Here is a 21678-nt window from a genome sequence, read left to right as displayed (position 1 = left end):
TAGATATGGCTACTATTGTGATCACTACTTCTGATGGATTTGGATACTGCTTTAAAGCAATTCCTGTGCCGTTTGTAACTACCCTGGTAGGTTGACTGATAACCTAAAGCTTTTTCTTGAGTGGGCAGCTTGATGAAAGCCAGTCAATATTTAAATCTCGCAGAAAATATACCCGTCTGTTGATATCACATACATTATCAAGCATTTCACACGTTATCCAGATACTGACTGTTAGCACTTGGTGGTCTATAGCAGCTTCCCTCCAGCATGGGCTTTAGGTGAGGCAGATGAACCTGTAGCCATATTACTTCAACATTATTTAACATGAGATCCTCTCTAAGCATGACATAAATGTGGTTCTCGCCCAGAAAATATACCTCTGTTGATATCACATACATGCCACTGCAGTAGAAAGTGAGTAGAACCTGAGTGGGTCTGAGTGACTCACTGTGTCCAGCAGCTGGTACTGGCGGCTGTACAGCTCCTGGCAGTTGTTGAAGATGTAGTCGTAGGTGGAGTTGAGACAGGCCTTGACACAGTCCCTCACCACCTGACTGGCTCTGGGGGGACTCTGCAGTTCCTGGACCTGGACACCAGAGGGAGATGGTGAGCATTTCAGGGAGAGCGAGAGAGAGAAAGAGGGCTTGCATAGCACTATCAACAGTCATTATTTTAGGTGGGGAGTTACTGTCATAGTACAGATATCTGTAATCAGTGTGTTAAGGAAGATAACAGAGCTATCTGTTCTACCAGAGATAGGAGTACATCTGGATTGTTTTATACTGAGAACCGAACCCTGAGTCTGTGTGTTTCATTTCCTTCTGAGCCCTGGTGTAAGCCTACCTTCATCCTGAAGAAGGTGATGCTAGTCAGGAGGTCTACAGTGGACTTGAGGTCTTGGAGACGGTCCTTACTGCTCGCAGGAAAGTTGTTCTGGATGAGAAGAAAAGGGGACCATTAGGAACACAGATAAAAAGGGGAAGATGTAGTTCAACCAACAAGTGCATTTTGAGGTTCAGGTAAAATACGTGTAACTCACCCTGTATGTGGAGAGGTCAATGCGTAAGGAGTTGTGGAGTTGATCCAAGAGCTTGACAAAGCGCTCTTTCTGTTGGAGAGAAAATAAGAAAAATAGAAGTAAAAACAGAGCCTATAATCTGGACCTGTAGAGGATAGAGACATTTGTACATGATAGAGAGATGGGGAAACAAAAACATGCATTCAGAAAAAGGCATCCTGTGTTATGAAACAGGGTAGAAGCCAAGATGGTGTACTTGTGGAGAGGGGTGTCAGTCAGGCCATACTCACTCCAAAGTTGGAGGCGGAAAAGCGGTCAGAGGCGGAGACGTTGGTGGAAGCGGTTGTGTGGGCGTAGAAGGCATTGATGTTGGCGAGCAGGGTGCTCATCACAGCGGGAACACCAGGACACATGTACTTAGAGGAGAGGCAGGCAAAGTTTCTAAACACACCAGCAGAGGGCACTACTGTCAGGGAGGGCTCAGAGACAGCAGCTCAATGGGACATGATGCTGTTTGTTGATGGATTCTATTCATTCATGTATTTATTATGTCTCTTGTACACAAATCATAATGACTGATGTAATGTTCAGGTCAAAATGTTAATAATGCAATCAATTTGTTTATGTAATTTGAACCAATTTACACAAGATGGACATGTTCTTTCATTGTGGGACAAAATAATCTACAGTAGAGAATATTCTGGGACGTTATGCATGTTATAACAACACTGCACAAGAGTAGGTCTATGTTTAGCTACCTAGCACCCTCCCTGGGATCAGGCATACACCGAATGAATGCTCCCTATGCGGGACGGCTGTTTTGTTTCTCCCATCAAGCCCCTGCCCCATTCTAGCTGAGGGATGGCCACCTGAGTGTGCTTTATGTGAGTGATGGACCCGGTTAACAGGCATCTGTATGGAGAATGGCACCTCATGGAGACAGATCCACTCTAAGACCATTTATAATTGACTTTCCTTCATTTGGAGGCCACCAGGGTATGACAACAGCACCAAACGGTTATTTCATATTAGAGAGAGGGGGGAGAAGGGGAGACGGACAGAGAGCAAGATGGAGAGTGTGCGAGAGAGACAGTGCACGAGAGAGTGGTCTGCTCCCTCTGACTCACGTCATGGCCTGGTAGATGGACTCGATCCCGTAGCGCATGGCGAACTCATCCACTATCTCCTGGGACACCTCGTCAAAGTACACCTTCCAGGCATCGTCTCCTTTAGCGTCGGGGATCCTCACTACCCCCTGGCCCAGAATGTCTGTTGAGTGGTGGAACAGGTTCTAGAATGCAGACAGACACAATGTCAGTGTGATATAGAGACCCACAGGTAGCTGTGCTTTTAGGGCTGGTTTAGGACTAGTGATGTCTGCAGTAATCATACTGTATGAACAGATATGTACTGAGTGTTGTACCTCGTGTAGACAGGTGTACTGGACGTGGTAGGGAGCTACTTTCTCCTCTCCCTTGATCTCCACGCTGATCTGGAGACGGATGGCCCCAGACACGGCTGACTTGTCTGTCCTCTTCTCTGTAACAATAGGCACGCACACACACGTCAGTGAATCAATTACTTCAATCTAGATATGGCACACTAACCAGGTCTGCTAATCTAACTCCAATTACAGACGCACACACATATACATATAGATAGAGATATACACATATCCATACATATACACACAGATAGATATATATACATAGAGAGATATACACATATCCATACATATACACACAGATAGATATAGATATATACACCCATATATATACACAGGTGCATATACATATACATACACACACACACAAACACAATAAAAAATGTGGACACCTACTCATTCAACGGTTTTTCTTTATTTGTACTATTTTCTACATTGTAGAATAATAGTGAAGACATCAAAACTATGAAATAATACATATGGAATCATGTAGTAAAAATATATATTTTTTAGATACTTCAAAGTAGCCACCCTTTGCTTTGATGACAGCTTGGCATTCTCTCAACCAGCTTCATGAGGAATACTTTTCCAACAGTCTTGAAGGAGTTCCCACATATGCTAAGCACTTGTTGGCTGCTTTTCCTTCTCTCTGCCATTCGACTCATCCCAAACCATCTCAATTGGACTCTGTGAAGCATTTATTTGGGCTGCAGTTTCTGAGGGTGGTAACTCTAATGAACTTATCCTCTGCAGCAGAGTTAACTCTGGGTCTTCCTTTCCTGTGGCGGTCCTCATGAGAGCCAGTTTCATCATAGCACTTGATGGTTTTTGTGACTGCACTTGAAGAAACTTTCAGCGTTCTTGAAGTTTTCCAGATTGGTTGACCTTCAAGTCTTAAATTAATGATGGACTGTCATTTCCCTTTGCTAATTTGAGCTGTTCTTTCCATAATATGGATTTGAACAAATAGGGCTATCTTCTGTATACCACCCCTACAGTACCTTGCCACAACACAACTGATTGGCTCAAACGCATTAGGAAGGAAAAAAATTCCACACATTTAACTTAACAAAGCACACCTGTTAATTGAAATGCATTCCAGGTGACTACCTCATGATGCTGGGTGAGAGAATGCCAAGAGTGTGCAAAGCTGTCATCAAGGCAAAGGGTGGATACTTTGAAGAATCTCAAATATAAAATATATTTTGATTTGTTAAAAACTTTTTGTTACTACATGATTCCATATGTGTTATGTCATCGTGTTGATGTCTTCACTATTATTCTACAATGTAGAAAATAGTACAAATAAAGAAAAATCCTGGAATGAGTAGGTGTTATTTATATATATAAATAAAAGTATGTGGACACCCCTTTCAGTCACACCGGTTGCTGATAGGTATAGAAAAATCGGGCACACAGCCATGCAATCTCCAAAGACAAACACTGGCAGTAAAATGGCCTTACTGAAGAGCTCAGTGACTTTCAACTTGGCACTGTCATAGGATGCCACCTTTCCAACAAGTCAGTTTGTCAAATTTCTGCCCTGCTAGAGCTGCCCCGGTCAACTGTAAGTGATGTTATTGTGAAGTGGAAACGTCTAGAAGCAACAACGGCTCAGCCGAAGTGGTAGGCCACACAAACTCACAGAACATGACCAGCGAGTGCTTGAAGCGCGTAAAAATTGTCTGTCTTCCGTTGCAACACTCACTACCGAGTTCCAAACTGCCTCTGGAAGCAACGCCAGCACAAGAACTGTTCGTCTGGGGCTTCATGAAATGGGTTTCCATGGCCGAGCAGCCGCATACAAGCCTAAGATCACTATGTGCAATGCCAAGCGTCGGCTGGAGTGGTGTAAAGCTCGCTGCCATTGGACTCTGGAGCAGTGGAAATGCGTTCTCTGGAGTGATGAATCACGTTTCACCATCTGGCAGTCTGACAGATGAATCTGGGTTTGGTGGATGCCAGGAGAACGCTACCTGCCCCAATGCATAGTGCCAACTGTAATGTTAGGTGGAGGAGGAATAATGGTCTGGGGCTGTTTTTCATGGTTCAGGCTAGGCCCCTCAGTTCCAGTGAAGGGAAATCTTAACGCTACAGCATACAATGACATTCTAGACGATTCTGTGCATCCAACTTTGTGGCAACAGTTTGGGGAAGGCGCTTTTCTGTTTCAGCAAGACAATGCCCACACGAGGTCCATACAGAAATGGTTTGTCGAGATCAGTGTGGAAGAACTTGACTGGCCTGCACAGAACCCTGACCTCAACCCCATCGAACATCTTTGGGATGAATTGGAACGCCAACTGTGAGCCAGGCCTTATTGCCCAACATCAGTGCCCAACCTCACTAATGCTCTTGTGGCTGATCCAACATCTAGTGGAAAGCCTTCCCAGAAGAGTCGAATAGCAGCAAAGAGGGGACCAACTCCATATTAATGCCCAAATAAATGCTTCACAGCCGGTCTTATTCTGGAAGTGCCGTGTTTGGCAGCTCAACCCGGCTATTTCCCTTGACAGCCACATTATTAGGCTAATTTGTACGTGTCGTCGGAGCGGTCGACTTCCTGGAGTGTGCTACATAATAATCAAGGAGGATCTCTCCCCTGAGAGGATGGAGGGGAGGTGAGAGAGAGGGGGACAGTGGGTGATTTCAATCTCTTCTTTTACTGTGTAGTATCGAACACATTCAATGAGAAACCTTAGCTAAAATGTATGTTTCAGATAATCTAGGGAAATGTACATACATTTTCCCTTTTCATAGGGCTAACACACTTCACAACCACTAACATTCAAGACCTTTGAAGGCTTGTTTCAGTATCACGGTGGTCCTTTTTAAAAAGTCAAGTAGGCAAAAGAGGCCTGCAGCTTCAGAACAGCACAGTTAATCACACACACATGCAAACACACAAACACCCATGAGTTACTGGTGTGGTGAATCTCATCTGCAGAGATACGAAGTCCATGACAGACTGTGATGCATCCCTAAAAGGTTGACTATCATTATGAGGAGGAAGAGAAACGCACCAAGGGCAATGAAACAATTAACTTTTGGAAAGTGTTTGGAGCTAGACCTTGGAGTCTTCTCTATTAAAGAGCTTTTTAAACATGCCACCCTCCTCCTGAGTCACTACCCATCCCATTCCAAAAGGGATAGAAAAGCAAGAAAAAACAGATGAAGAAAGTAGCCATGTGGACAAAGGAAGAAAGAGAGGGCATATTCTACAGAGGAAGCACAAGTGAGAGTAAGCCCAGGGGAAAGTAAAGACCATTGTGGGGACAGACAATATTTTCATCCAGTGCAAGTAGGAGCCTTTGGGCCAGTCCTCGCCTGGGTAATTTGGGGAGAAAAATGGTGCTGCTGGCCAAGGGAGAAGTGGGTAATGAGGTACAAGCACAACACAGACTGGACTACAGAAGAGGGCTGGGATTTAGAACAGAGCTGGTGACATGATATGCAGATGCGCTATGATGCTAGCTAACTTACTTTGTTACTGTAAGATGTCTTCTTCCTAGACTTTCTACCCATCATTAACTAGCCCTTTGACAGATAGTCCATTAAGACAAAACACTGTGCAGCAACTAACAATCTGTTAGTTTAAAGGGTTGATTTCAGCCCTCCTAGAGAGTAAACTAATGATAGAGTATGATAAAAAAAAAACATTTAAGGGGGGGTTGGCAGATGCAAGGAGGAAGCTAACAGAATATGCATTCGGCGAAACTTCAAAGAGTGGATTTATGAGAACTGAAGAAATGACGATTCCAGTATGAAAAAAGCAACAAAAAAGAAAACATAACCTGCCTCCTTTTGATAATCTCAAACGTTTGACTCTCCAGCCCCATCAGATCAGTAGAAGGGAATATTCCTTCAAATTGACTGCTGAATCAAAGCACTTACAAGTGGATCCCGACAAAGACCCACACACACAAAAAATAGCCTCTCGGACACAATGAGGAGGCATGTGAGGACTGAGGAGAGGCTGTGAAAGGGAGAGGGATGCTATGTCAGGTTATATAGAGGAGAGACCGGCACTGCCCTGGCTATAAAGAACAGAGACTTCCCTGTTCCACAGCCTCAGTTAGCCTGCTACTGGAACATTTGAATGGCCTTTACAACCACTGTGATTATTATTTGACCCTGCTGGTCATCTATGAACTTGAAGAACAATCTGGCCTTAATTGCTATGTACTCTTATAATCTCTACTCGGAACAGCCAGAAGAGGACTGGCCACCCCTCAGAGCCTGGTTCCTCTCTAGGTTTCTCTAGGTTCCCGCCTTTCTAGGGAGTTCTCCTTGCTACAGTGCTTCTACATCTGCAATGCTTGCTGTTTGCGGTTTTATGCTGGGTTTCTGTATAGCACTTTGTGACATCAGCTGATGTAAAAAGGGCTTTATAAATACATTTGATTGATTGATTGATTGGCTTCAGAGATTACATGAAGGTGGGATTATTTAAGCAATAAGGACTGAGGAGGTGTGGTATATGGCCAATATACCACAGCTAAGGGCTGTTATTATGTACGATGCAAAACGGAGTGCCTGGATATATTGGCCATATACGACAACCCCAGAGGTGCCGTATTGCTAATATAAAATGGTTACCAACATAATTAAAGCAGCAAAAATAAATATTTCATCATACTCGTGGTATATGGTCTGATATACCACGGCTGTCAGACAATCAGCATTCAGCGCCCGAAAAGAATGGAAGTTTCCTTTGAATCAACAGTTCCAAATAAAAACATGTCCATTGTGTCCCGACTACTGTGTCTCAGGGTTGTGATGTGGTGTAGTGCCCCAACGACTCATCTTTACCTTTACTTAACATAATAATCATGGGTCTCCAACACAGGCAGGAACCTTCCTCTCACATACAGCACACAATATACTGTAGCATAGAGAGGACTTGTGACGTACCCAGGTTGTACCAGACGTCCATCTCTCCGCTGAGCGTGCGGACCTCGATGATGCTCTGACCCAGGAAGTCATCTGACTCTCTCTTCAGACGCTGTTTCACCCGGGACTTGATGTCATCATCCTCGTCCCACACACGCACCTTGATACGGTCCGACGAGTTATGACACTCGCTGGGGGGAAAAAAATTGTAAGATAGTGTAAATGTGAAGATTTGATACCAAGAAAAGATATGCATGGTAATTACATTGCTTTTATGTACACATTGCAGTTCATTCTTCGATAATTCAACTGAACTTGGTTGAGCCTAATGCCATTTAAGGCAAACGAGGATAGAGTTAATTACCCATGTGTACCACTACCCTGAATAAATAAGTGTCTGACAATGTCAGAAGGCTCCAGACAGCGTGCGACAATTAGGAAGTGGGTTCTTAAGACCACACACGCCTTTGGGTGAGGAAACCTAGACAGCCTGAGGCTTAGTCATACCATGGCCTGCTTACACATAGAAACACACTTAGGTACCCACTTTAATACGCATAGAAACCAACTTTACTACACACAGGGACCCACTTCACTACACACAGGGACCCACTTCACTACACATAGGGACCCACTTCACTACACATAGGGACCCACTTCACTACACATAGGGACCCACTTCACTACACATAGGGACCCACTTCACTACACATAGGGACCCACTTCACTACACATAGGGACCCACAGTTTTACAAGAGAATACTACAGACTACACACAAGATCCCAGACATTAACAGGGCCAGGTTAAATAGACTCACAAGTGGAAGTTCTCCTCCCAGACAGGGTTGAGGTTACCATAGATGGTCTTGGTCCTCTTCTTGGTCTTGCCCACCTGGACCGTGACATAGGGGTCGCTGGAACCCGTCTTATCTTTGGCCTGCAGTCCCTGGGCACACAGCACTGCAGACAGGCAGATGACGTGGGACAGGAGGCAGGTTGATATCAAGAGAGACACATGGACAAAGTCAGATAGGAAGAGAAATAGACTATTTACAGTAGAACAAAACAGTTTGTGGAACATGACCACTAGTGCCAAGACATTACTCCCTGTGTCTGTGCACCTGTGATGGTGATCTTGGCCGACCACTTGGAGGTTCCGTCCAGTACACTCTGTTTGATGGTCTTCATCTGCTGAGCGTGGATCACCTTGCCGATGACAAACACATCCCGGATCACGTCAAAGATTTCCGGCTTGTTCCTCTCCCTGATCTTCATGCGGTCCTTCATGGCCATGATGATGTTCTGGGTACGATCCTCAGCCCCATGCTTTGAACTCTTCTCCGCAGCACCTAGAAAATCAGAAACAACACACTTAAAGTAAATGGACTGTCTTTTTGGCGCCGTGTGTGAATATTGTAATGTAAATTAGCAAATCTGTTTATATGTATCCAGTTGTTTAAAGCTATTTATTTTCCGGTCCGAAATCAGGTGGATGTATAATTATGTCTTCACTGAAACATCAATAATAACCAATGATGGTACACCATAATTACACAGTACTTTACATAACACTGACAGCTGTATTCTGGGATGGAGATGAAGCAAATGTAATTTAACAGGAAAGTTAGAGCCAGAAACTCTGTAGACAAATTCTGGAAAAAAGTGTCAACCTTGTCAATCAGAAGAAAAATTATAAAGTACAAATCCATTACAAATGGACATTTACGTTTCATATACTGTCAATCATGTGATTGCCTGCATTAGGCAACTAAGCTCAGTCATCGCGAAAGGATCTTAAACAAACCTCTTCTTAGTCCAACTTCCACTGTGCTGTACTTACGCTGCAGGCAGTCAGCATTCAGCAGCTCCTGGCACTTCTCGTGACACTTGACCCCGCACTCGGAGCACCTCATGCCCTGGCGGGCGATGCCCCACAGCAGCCCCTCACACTCATAGCAGTAGGTGGGCGTCGTGGCCGTCCACACCTCAAAGTTATGGGGCGTGGTGCAGGAGATGGGGTAAATCAGAGCCTGTAAGGTCTTCTTATAAACGTGGTTCTTCTACAGAGGGGAGAGGAGAGAGCAGAGAGTGAGGATACTGAGATATGACTTTTTCCTATGACATTGGTGAGTTTTTGAAAAGAGTCTTGATTATCTCAATAGAGTAATATGTATCCCTTGATGTACTCACCAGCTCCTCGTCTTTGACGGAGGAGCGTGCGGCCATGGAAGAGGTGATTCCAGCCTTCCTGGCCTGGACCAGTGACTTGGATGACAGGGGAAAATAGTGTTAGTTGCCATGGTAACACACCAACAACCCTTCAACTAACCCCAAACAGTGATTACAAAGATTGGTGTAGTATTGTAAGTGCTAGAATACATTTAAATTGAGTTGTTAGGCCCTTTACCCAGGGAGTGTACTACCCAGGTGAGTAATCCAAGACCCATAGAGCCTTAACTTCTTATGGCTGCAGGGGCAGTATTGAGTAGCTTGGATGAAAGGTGCACAGAGGTGCCCAGAGTAAACGGCCGGCTCCTCAGTCATAGTTGCTAATATATGCATATTATTAGTATTGGATAGAAAACACTCTGCAGTTTCTAAAACTGTTTGAATTATGTCTGTGAGTATAACAGAACTCATATGGCAGGCAAAAACCTGAGAAGTTCCACTTCCTGTTTGGATTTTTTCTGAGGCTGGTAGATTTTCAACCAAGCTCCCATTGAAATTACAGCGAGATATGGATGACTACGGCTTCCACTAGATGTCAACAGTCAATAGAACTTTGTCTGATGACTCTACTGTGAAGGGGGGCCGAAGGAGACAGGAATGAGTCACCATTGCCATGAGGTGACCATTTTTTCACCATGCGCGTTCACATAAGAGGGAGCTCCGTTCCATCGCTCATCTGAAGTCAATGTAATTCTCCGGTTGGAATGTTATTCAAGATTTATTTGAACAACATTCTAAAGATTGATTCAATACATCGTTTGACATGTTTCTACTGACTGTTACGGAATTTTTGGACATTTCGTCACATTTTAGTGAACGAGCTTTGTGACTTTGAAATTGTTTACCAAACGCGCTAACCAAAGTAGCTAATTGGACATAAATAACGGACATTATCGAACAAATCAAGCATTTATTGTGGACCTGGGATTCCTGGGAGTGCATTCTGATGAAGATCATCAAAGGTAAGGGAATATTTATCATGTCATTTCTGGTTTCTGTTGACTCCAACATGGCGGCTAATTTGACTCTTGTTCTGAGCTCCGTCTCAGATTATTGCATGGTTTGCTTTTTCCGTATTTTTTTTAATTTTTTTTATCTGACACAGCGGTTGCATTAAGGAGAGGTATATCTATAATTCCATGTGTATAACTTGTATTATCATCTACATTTATGATGAGTATTTCTGTTGAAACGATGTGGCTATGCACTATCACTGGATGTTTTTGGAACTAGTGAATGTAACGCGCCAATGTAAACTCAGATTTTCTTTTATATAAATATGAACTTTATCAAACAAAACATGCATGTATTGTGTAACATGAAGTCCTATGAGTGTCATCTGATGAAGATCATCAAAGGTTAGTGATTCATTTTAGCTATATTTATGCTTTTTGTGACTACTATCTTTCGCTGGAAAAATGGCCGTGCTTATTGTGGTTTGGTCTGACCTAACATAATCGTTTGTAGTGCTTTCGCTGAAAAGCATATTTGAAATCGGACACTTTGGTGGGATTAACAACAAGATTACCTTTAAAATGGTATAAGAAACATGTATGTCTGAGGAATTTTAATTATGAGATTTCTGTTGTTTTGAATTTGGCGCCCTGCACTTTCACTGGCTGTTGTCATATCATCCCGTTACCTGGATTGCAGCCATAAGAAGTTAACACCCCAACCAAACCAAAGCGGATGAAGGAAGAAACTCATGTAAGGATTGTTACAACACAGGTCATATAAGAGGTGACAACATGGGCAGAACTGAACCATCACTGACCAGTCGAAGAAACAGACACTTAACCCAGGTGCGTGTGTTACCAATGGTGGCTTGGGTTAAAACCCTGGTAGTGATGGTATGTTCATGGTTCAGCATGTAAGGGTGGAGAATAAAACCCCAACAGAACAAAATCAATCATATGTATGAATTAAGGCGAGAGGTCGAATAAGAGGAAGGGAATATTGTTTTAAGTTATTATATAAAGTAGGAACACCACAGTGCAGTTGCACGGTTATATATGGTTACTTATTTGCACCATAAAACCCTTGTTGCACATTAGTACACATTTCTTGCAGGACAGCTGCATACTGTACAATTTGTTTGCACAAGCAGTGCAATTTGTCCTACTTGATATACAGTTTTGCCTTTACATTTCTGACTACAAATGGGAGGGGCAATTGGGTTATTTCCACTTACCATAGCCTGACCAAGGAAAATGATTGCATTCAAGCAAGTTGTGGGGGATAATTAAAGGTTTAAGAGAGGGGGAGAGAGAGATTATAAGACTGGTTTCACATGTGCCTCATTGGGTGATATCTTGGTGATTCCTCATGCGATCACTTTTTTTTTAACAGATCGACTTAAGCAAACACTGCAATTATAAATGTAATCCTTAATTATCTAGATGCTTCTCTTGTGCTGGTATTACAGGATAGAAAAACATGTACTGACAGATAGAACAGCACTGGGATTTTAAGCAGTGACAAGGATGGGAGGCAAAACTTACCACGTCGCTGACCAGGGGTATAGGCTTCCTCTTACGAAGGTCTGGCATGCTGTCAATCCCAAACAAACCACTTCCACCGCTGTGGACACAGAACAGAATGATATGCTTATACTCATACAGAAACAGATGCATGAGTTTTTCCAACACATTAAAAAAGCATGGCAAATCTAAATCAACAGAAATGACTTGGGTGTCATCATATACCCTGGCTTGATCCAAGCTTGTCTGGAGTTGGGTTCATCATCTTGTCCCTGCAAGATTTAAAACACATTAGGTTTTCAGATTCAGCTATTACACCACAGCAAAATACTTAATCTTATAGGTTAAAAAGGCACACAGAGGATAGAGAATGGAAAGACGCACAGCTGGTTGAGTTTCACCTCTGGATGGTACATGCAGAACAGAACACATTCAGAACATCATTTTAAGTAATGTCTTAAGACAAGGAGAGGATCACATTTGATCCATACATGGCATCTAATGATTGTTGGCAAATTGAAAAGCCGAAAAAATATAAATCAATAGCAAAAGGGAGGTGCTTGTAAAACGAGAGGGGGAAAGAGATGAACACATTAAATGACCAGTTTTCTGTTCGATATCACTAACAATATACAGATGCAAATAAAACAAGGAACAACTTGTTTTTGTTGTGCAGATGTTCAAAATACAACTGGGAGAACTTTGGGGGGGGGGGGGGTACTTCAGAGAACTCTTTTGGAGTTGTGCAATAACATGGGGAAAAAACGACAGACGTATCTCATCTCTCTTCCTCTGAGGTAAAGTGTTTCATCAGCGCCTGTGCACCTCCTCCTCTCAGATGAATGGGGCTAGAGTTGGGTAGCTGGGCTCTCTAGGGCTCCTCTCCCTCTGCCTCTCCTAGTACTAGGAGGTTCTGACAGCGTTTGAAACAGTTCTGAGCTGGTGCTTCTACAAAACAACTTCACACCAGTGTTTCTACTGATCTGATGCTGCCAAGAACATTATTATTTTACCCTATTCACATTTTGAAGTACAGAAATAATAGGTTATTTTAATTCAATCAAAACATAATCGTAAAGCCATTTGAAAATGCATTCATTAGGAGCAAACCTCAACAATAAATAATAAATTACAAGCAGTTAAACACCTCCGCTAAAGGTATGACAAAAGGAAAACATGGGGACCATGCATAGGATATGAAAACACCCAACGGCAAATGCAACAGTCACATCAAAACTCTAAATATATCTGTGTGAATGAAAACAACAAAACATAACTAAAAAGGGAGCTCATTTAAAATGCATGAGAGTAACCTGGTCATCTTCCCTGTTGCCATCTGGAAGGAAGAAAAATCCACGAAAAAAGAAAACATTAGGGTTCATGGATAGCTAAGAAAAGAACATCAAATAACCAGATCAACTACACTAGCAATCAATAGTGGCAATTTTCAACCCAAGGTGGCAGGATCGATCATAATCGTGTAATGCTACATTCATTAGTATAAATCATGGGCTAATGCTGTCAGAGAAAATCTGTCAAAGTTTAGGTACATAAGGAATATGAGTGTTAGATTACTCATTTTTTGCTGGGCTTGCAAATACTGTAGTGCACAGCTACCTGGATTGAGCTCCTCCTCAGAGAAAGTGGACTGGGATCCTTGGGAAGATTTGGAGAGTTTGCGTCTCTGTCTCTTTTCTTTTAGGATGCGCTGCAGATTAGCAAGGCGTTCCTTAGGGCTGACAACATCCTGTTCACAAAACTCATCCTGATCAACTCCATCATGGTCCTCTCCGATTGGACTTAACCCTATCCCCCTTGGGCTGGGGTTAGACTCTCCTGGGCTATGCCCAGCCCCTCCAGGAGGACTGTGGTCTGGTGTCAGATCTGGGTTGGACAGTTCTCCATCAGTCTGATACTCTTCTCGGCTCTCTAAATGCTCCATGGAGTGATATTCAGTAGGGGTGCAGGGGGAGTGAGTACTTTCCTTTGTGGATACTTGTAGGGAGCACAGCAGGTTCTCTTGGGCTGGGCTGCAGTCCACATACACTGAGGCCTCACTGTATTCTTCCAGTGGAGACCCAGAGCGGACGTGATCAGTTGGCAGAGTGATTTCTCCCTCAGGAGGTTCAGGGGAGCAAGGTCTGACAGGAGAGGGAGCTGCTTCAGACTCACTGTCATCTCTACCATGCTCCAGGCTGGACCCCTCCAGCTTCCTCAGAGCCCCTTTCAGAGCTGACCTGAAATTGAGCACAGCCTTCTCAATGTTCTTCACATCAAATCCCACATTGAGGGGCTGGGTGTTCTCAGGCTCAGGGCTAGGCAGGTCCCCCGACTCCCACTCTCCTGCAACGTCTCCTGGGACAGACTGTTCAGTCCACTCCCTGTCCAGGCTCCTAGCAGATCCCATGTCCAGGGCATCAAATGAGGACGGACGGTGGTCACAGGAGGAGTGCGGCTCCAGGTAGCCATCATCACAGTCTGTGAGCAGCACAGTAGAGCGACTCATGCTCCTGGACGGCCCACAGCTCCCCACATCATCAGCGTAGGCGTCTACAGTGTGGTAGCCGGAGCTCCGGGAGTATGGGCAGTTGGCTGAACAGTCACACTCCAAGTGTCCATTGCTGCCCTGCTGTCTGGGGGGCCGCCAGTCCACTACACTAAACGAGCTGGAGGGGGATTTTTTGTGGCAGCTGAACAGCAGGGACAGGTGCTCTGAGCTGCTGTGGGAGGACTGGCCTGGGGTGCTGCTGGTCTCTCCTGTGGTGTACCTGGCCCAGCCACCTGGTCCTCCACAGTGGTCCTCCACCTCCTCTCCACTGTTCAGACAGGAGCAGACGTCCTCTTCGCTCCAGCCGTTCTCCCCACTCCACCCCCCATCTCCACTCACACTACGCTGCATGTCCGCCGATGCCCAACCGCTCTGCCACACCCCGGCCTTACCAGAGCGGTACCTGGTGTCCCGGTCCAGAGTGTTGGAGCTTTGGCCAGAGGACAGGGAGCTGGTGCTGGGGCAATCATGGGCATACCCCCGCTCCAGGTTGGAGAGGCTGGACCCTGGCCCTGAACAGGGCACGTCTGAGCTGTGGTCTGAGTTCTCCTGGTCGGGTAGTTTGGGTTGGAAAGGAGGTAACCTTTCTCTCCATCTCTTAGGTGACCCCTGGGGTGGCATCATCATCACTGGGTCTTTGTCCCAAGACTTGTGCCGGTGCTCCAGTAAAGGACTGGTGGCCCTCCTGTGGAAGGCTGTGACAGCATTCTGCCTGCCCAGGCTTCCGCGTCTGACACTGAGCCTCTGAGGGGTCTGGGGATAGAGCTGGGTCTGGGGTCCTGGTGCTGAGGCTCCATAGGAGCAGAGCTCCCCTATCTCATTCAGCACTGCATCCACACAGCAGGAGACCTCGTCCACAGAGCCCCTCACAGAGGTCAGGTAATGCCGCAGGTCTGATATTTCCTCCTGGATCTTGTTGATCCCTTGCAGTTCTTTCAATATGTGCTCGACGATGTCACTGGAGCCTTTTTCTCCCTCCTCATCTTTTTCCTCCTCTTCTTCTTTCCCTTCACTAGGAAAAGGCCTGTGTGTGTCCTCCTCAACCCCGATCCCATCCTGACATTCAGAGCTGCTGTTCTCTCCAGAGGGAGAGGTGGGGAGACTAGTGGTGGGGCCGTTGGTGCGTACAGCACAGGGGGCGTTGATGAAGCCCTCCCTGTTCAGCTCCATCTCCCCAGCCACAGGTGGGTTTAGAATCACTGTGTGACTGCGGCGGTTGGGCAGGGAGGAGTGGAGTCCAGGGAATTCCCCACTGGAGGGATTTCTCTTCAGGCCACAGATGAACATGTCCTGCTGCATCTCCACAGGGGTGTGCTGGTCCTGGGGCTGGTGGATGGAGGGCTCCACAGGACCCGCCGGGCCCTGCAGGTACTTCTGGAGCTTCCTCCGCACGCTGCGACCCACCTTGGGGCTCTGAGTCCTCTTCCCCCCCCCCAGCTCCCTCCTCTTGGACCACTTGTGTGAACTCTGAGGTGGCTCTGTCCCTTTGGGTTCATCTCCTCCACTGAGGCCCCTCTCGTGACCCCTGGAGAACATCCCTGAGGACTGTATGGTGAGCTGGATTCACTGGTCTCCGTCCTCAGAGGCCGACCAGCACCCTGGGGCTTGAATCTCTGTGTGACCACACAACATCCTGACCATATAGAAGAGACTGATCTGCTTACAAAGCCTTGTTCATGACTGGCGAGAGACAGAGAAGACCAACATAAATAATATGCAACAGTTTTTTGAGGGGGGAATGCTTGTTTTCTATCAACATGAACCTTCCCTTATGCATTCTTCTAAGCCATTTCATCCTTTACATTTCAGTCATTGGCATACAACACACAAACCCCTCAGAGAATCAATACAATTTATACACATTTGCATAATTCCACATCTTCATTTTGAGAGCTTGCCAGTATTCTAATTTTTCAGTCCAACAGACCAGAAAGCAGAGAGAGAGAAAAACAAGAACATATTCCTGCTGCTATAATGGCTCGTAAGATCACGATGAAAAAACAAAGTACATAAGTGGCTCTATAGCCAAGATAAGTTTAATTGCAATGGATGACTGAAAATGTCTTTTTAGCTTCGATTTGGTTTGCAAACAACCTACATAACCATCTTACTAGCTCATGCCAATGCATTCCTATGTACATTGCAGGCAGAATTCTATAAAAACACACAGACAACACACACAGAGACTCAGGCATGGGAGAGTGGGAGTAGAGGGCTTTAATCTCTGTAACGCCAGAGAGATAGACTATGGAGGCAAAGTGGAGCGTGGAATTGTGATTAAAAAAACACATTGATATTGGGGGTCATTGTGAGTCAGGCCAGTGCTCTGTATATCAGTGGGTTGGCCACTCACCCGCTCTCTTCACTCACAGAGAACGAAGGATCAGGGAAATGATCGGACCATACAGCTGGCCTAAACGCTATAATTAGGACGTGATCAGAAGACAGCCTTGTACTTAACTGACGGCTCAATTCTATCCTCCGAGTCAGTGTCATTATTGTGCACACACCAGCTGCAATAGAGGAGGTAGATAGCTGTTACCCCTCCCCCTGCTAGACACAGTGTGTGGGCTGGTTGAGTGACACAGGGATAACTAGGGAATCTGTTGGGTGACATGACCATACTATCTGACTTGAGTGACTAGTACTTCAATATATGCAAGCTATTGTAGAAAGATGCATGTAATTTAAAATCAAGGCATATACCTGTACATGGAAATCCATGATTTTATCTACACTGTAGTGAGACAATAAGTTAGTACACACTTATGCAACAGCCAACTAACACTCAAGGATTATTTGCTGGGCTTAACCTATTCATCTGCCTCTCATCCCCACTGATCCTGGGTGTTGGAAGACAGCTCAGGCAGTAACAGCCCAACCCTATGCACTTGCTGTGTAGCATTATGCTGTTAAGCACCAACCCGCTGAGGGGAATCAGTGCTGCACAATTTCCCTCCCTGTGCTGTTGTCTCTGCGTCAGACAGAGTGACAGACAGACTGGTCAGTTTAACCACCATCTTTCTGTGTGCCTCTGTGGCCATTTGCCCAGACCGATCTGTCTGTGTCAGACAGAGCACAGGGTTAGCTGAACATTTTCCCATCAGCTTTTCAGGCAGTTTTCACCTAGGTCTAACTGGACTGGTGTTTCTGATGCATATAACTAGATACATACCAAACATGAACATGACCAATAAGATAAAACATATTGCCATAAGTCATTGAAGGGCAAATGCAGTAAAAAACATGATTTTTCTGTGTTTTATATACATTTCCACACTATGAGGTTGGAATGATGCTGTGAAATTGTAAAAATTATGATATGTGTATGAGTCTATGAGCTGTTTGAAAAGACTACCTGAAATCTCTGTCTGTTTTGGTGGGATGGAGCTTTGGCCTTTCCATGGTAACATTACCATGCAGTAAATTAGTTAATAGACTGATAAGAGAGTTCCAAACCTCTCTGCCAATAACAGCTAGTTTTCAGTTTTCCCCTCCCCACTCAGACCTCTCCCAGACAGTGCTAGCAAAGTTCTTGATTGAGAAATTTCTCTTTGCCAAGAAGCTATTTTTGTTTCTTTTTGGCCATTTAATTGAAAACAATCACAGTAAGGTAGTGAATCGTTAGCCAGAAATGATTTGATATTGAGATAATAACGGCTGCATTGGACCTTTAATACATTCAGTCACTAACAAAAGTGATTTTGTCTCTATCAGTCTATTTTCTGTTAGCTGAAGAGATCTGTGGTGAGTCGTGACATTTGCGTTACAGCACCCTTGTGGAGCAGCAGCATGTTAAAAGTAATCGACCGTACCAAGGGGAATATATTTACTCGTAATGTAGAGGGGCTTGTGTTGAGCGCAGCTAATGTTGATTACTCTACAACAAGAGATACCAGCCATCATTGGAATTCATTGAAATTCCACGAGTGCCTCTGTCTGTTGTTACTCACTCAAATGGATTCAGGGAGACATTGGCTCCACTGTGACTGTGAAACAGCAGATAGATAGAGCATTGGCATTTGTTATGGCAGATGGCCTAAAGTTTGTAATGAACAGTGATGGATGTGGATAGAATTTCTATATCACGTTATGTTTCTAACTTAATAGAAATGTATAGTCAGAGTAGAAACCATCCCAAATGATCGGACAAATTCACCTGGGCTGGGGCAAACAAGGTCAATGTTTCCTTGCCAACCTATGAAGCAAATGTATTTATTCTATAGCCCTTATACTATAATAGACATAAAAGTTTCAAATGTAACACATTACAACATAAAAGTACTGCAAGAATGACTTTGCTCCCATCTGAATTGATAGGGGAGTCATTCTATGGCTGTTAAGACAGAACAACTAAGAAGATGTAAAAGCATAAGAGGTGTTAAAGTGCATCTCCAGCTTGCGCACAGGACTCCCTGGTGGGAAACATTCTTAACCCTCTCCTCCACCAGAGATTTAACCTCTGTCCAATACCACTCAAGTACTGGAGGTGTGCATTAGCATGATAAGAGCACAGTTGACGGGAAGGCATAATCATGAATAGCACTAAGACAGCTAGCTGCCAGACCAACGGTGCTGTTATTAGTGATGCACATTTATAAAAGCTGCCCAGGACTGTCAGGAATCACATATCAAGCCAATGAGGTTATTAGCAATATAAGTACAGGAGAGGTTAAAAAGACTGTTAGGAATCAGATATCCTCATGGTGGACATTGACTTTCCATTTAAATAGCTTTTTTTGCCATTTCATATCCATTAACAATTTTTATTTATTTTTTTACCTTTATTTAACTAGGCAAGTCAGTTAATAAGAACAAATTCTCATTTTCAATGACGGCCTAACTGCCTTGTTCAGGGGGTGGGTTAACTGCCTTGTTCAGGGAAGAATGACAGATTTGTACCTTGTCAGCTCAGGGATTTGAACTTGCAACCTTTCGGTTACTAGTCCAACGCTCTAACCACTAGGCTACGCTGCCGCCCCAACTATGACAATCTGGAAATAAACAGGGACAAAATGAACAGACATTCCCAGGTAAAATACACATTGCTTATCTAAAATGTGATTTAGACATCAATCACTTTCACAGCAGTTCTTAGCTGGGCTCCTGAAGACAACTCCTGGCCCATTTAACGTATGCAGCCAGCGGCCCATATAATCTGAATGGCCAGTGGCTCAGCCTCAGCAGTAAGCTGTCCAGACCACAGAGAGGGGGAGCCAGCTGGTAGAAGTATGTCTGGGTAATTCTGACTGAGTCACTGGAGTGCCCCAGAGCAATGTCTTTTCTCTCTTTCCTTCATGTTCTGTGGCCTAGAAAAAAAGTCTGGCTTGGTTTGTTCGTTTTCAACTGATCAATTGGCCGCTCATTCTATTCCTACTCATGCAACAGGAGCAATGTTGTCATTTTCATAATTATATTGGACTATATCACAATATCAAACCTGGGTTCAAATACTTGTTCAAATATCTACATTACTTTCACATATACTAGACACAAATATAAATGCAACATGTAAAGTGTTGGTCCCATTTTTCATGAGCGGAAATAAAAGATCCCAGAAATCTTCTATAAGCACAAAAAGCTTATTTCTCTTATTTCTGTAATAAAGCCCTTTTGTGGGGAAAACTCATTCTGATTGGCTGGGCCTGGCTCCCCAGTGGGTGGACCTGGCTCCCCAGTGGGTGGACCTATGACCTCCCAGGCCCACCCATGGCTGCGCCCCTGCCCAGTAATGGGAAATCCATAGATTAGAGCCTAATTTATTTATTTAAATTGACTGATTTCCTTCTATGAAGTGTAACTCAGTAAAATCTACGAAATTGTTGCATGTTGCGTTAATATTTTTTTCAGTATAAATTTGAAGAAAGTATTCAGATATATTTAATTTGAAAAGACAAGTAGTTTAATACTTTTATGAATTTGGAAAAACACTTGGAAAGTATTTTAAAATACTCAGATACACTCTCATGCATTTAACCAAGTTATTTGAAAATATAATTATCAATAAGTATTTGAAAATTCGATTTTAAATAAGTATTTGAAAATACTCTCAAATGCAATTTGGTAGACTATTTGGTTTTTACAAATAACCATTCTATACTAAAATAAAAGTACTTGTTTTGGACTGTGTATTTGAAAATACTCAAATACACCGAAAAAAGTATTTTAAATACCAGATAATTAAATACACATAATTTGAATCCATGTCCGCACAATATTACTCATTGTTATGGAAACATTTTTCTATTAGCCATACATTTCATGCATAAAAGTCAGAAAAGTCAAGAGCAAACATTCTCTTAAGTTTATGTAGCGCAATATTAAAATGCAAACTTAATGCAATAATACCATTTCTAAAGATGCATAAAATTAAATAAAGCTTACCTCATGAAGGCAGAAAAGGGTAATAGTATACAATAAGAATCTGTGAAGGTGAGAGAAGTCACTTAGTGGGGACCGTTGACTCCTTGTGGAAAACCACTCAATAGAAGACAAGCGCCAAATCTTAAAAGTAATTTTTTCCCCTTTCTTTACATATCCCCAGGTGCTTTTAATTCCATGAGCTACATTCAAAGCACATTGGACTGCTCGTCTTCACCCAGATTGACAGACGTAGGAGAAGTGTTGACTCTCTCATTCCAGATGTACAAACCCAGGAAGGGCAAGCGCGAGGAGTCTAGGCTCACATGACAGTTCAGTCCCAGTTAAGTACCCCTCCCTCCCGCTCTTTGTGCATTCCCTCTCTCGTTCCGTCCCCTTTCTCTCTGTCCTCTGGCGATGTATTCCAGCACAAAGCTAATCTGAAGCTGTGAAAATGCCAGCTCTCAGTCTCCCTCTCTCCATACCCCCCTCTCTCTCCACCTCTATCTGTACAATCCTGCTGTCCTCACTCTCTTTCCATTTGACCCTTATACCGGCCCTATAGCAATCAGTATAATGGAACACAGCACCATGACAACCCCTTCCTCATAACCAGGCTGCATGGCTTAATTAATGGAATGCATCTCAAGACACCGCACTACTATAACTGTAACCTGTTCATTACGACCAGCACTGGTTTCTAACC

At 44.0% G+C, this 21678-nt stretch overlaps 2 protein-coding genes across 3 annotated transcripts in view; both read right to left on the bottom strand.

The window, feature by feature from the left end:
* The window catches only part of LOC139552391 (protein unc-13 homolog B-like), a 118340-nt gene that overhangs the window by 31397 nt on the left and 65265 nt on the right, over nt 1-21678 (bottom strand). For both annotated transcript variants that reach the window (XM_071364106.1, XM_071364107.1), the window contains exons 11-23: nt 12290-12336; nt 12086-12164; nt 9546-9620; nt 9196-9415; nt 8477-8704; nt 8174-8315; nt 7377-7546; nt 2442-2557; nt 2146-2309; nt 1309-1459; nt 1040-1108; nt 844-933; nt 449-586 (exon numbers count right to left, since the gene is read on the bottom strand). In XM_071364106.1, coding sequence (XP_071220207.1) covers nt 449-586; nt 844-933; nt 1040-1108; nt 1309-1459; nt 2146-2309; nt 2442-2557; nt 7377-7546; nt 8174-8315; nt 8477-8704; nt 9196-9415; nt 9546-9620; nt 12086-12164; nt 12290-12336 — 1689 coding nt within the window. The remainder of the gene's footprint in view (nt 1-448; nt 587-843; nt 934-1039; nt 1109-1308; nt 1460-2145; nt 2310-2441; nt 2558-7376; nt 7547-8173; nt 8316-8476; nt 8705-9195; nt 9416-9545; nt 9621-12085; nt 12165-12289; nt 12337-21678) is intronic.
* Nucleotides 13354-21565, bottom strand: LOC139551673 (uncharacterized). Its single transcript, XM_071362954.1, has 3 exons — nt 20997-21565; nt 13682-16292; nt 13354-13400 (listed from the first exon to the last, which is right to left on the bottom strand). The coding sequence occupies exons 2-3, from the start codon at nt 16146-16148 to the stop codon at nt 13354-13356; spliced, it is 2514 nt and encodes an 837-aa protein (XP_071219055.1). The 5' UTR covers nt 16149-16292; nt 20997-21565.

This window comes from Salvelinus alpinus, chromosome 24 (assembly GCF_045679555.1).
Source record: "Salvelinus alpinus chromosome 24, SLU_Salpinus.1, whole genome shotgun sequence".
NCBI lineage: Eukaryota > Metazoa > Chordata > Actinopteri > Salmoniformes > Salmonidae > Salvelinus > Salvelinus alpinus.
The sequence above is the reverse complement of the archived record's forward strand: the minus strand, read 5'-3'. Positions and strand labels throughout refer to the sequence as shown.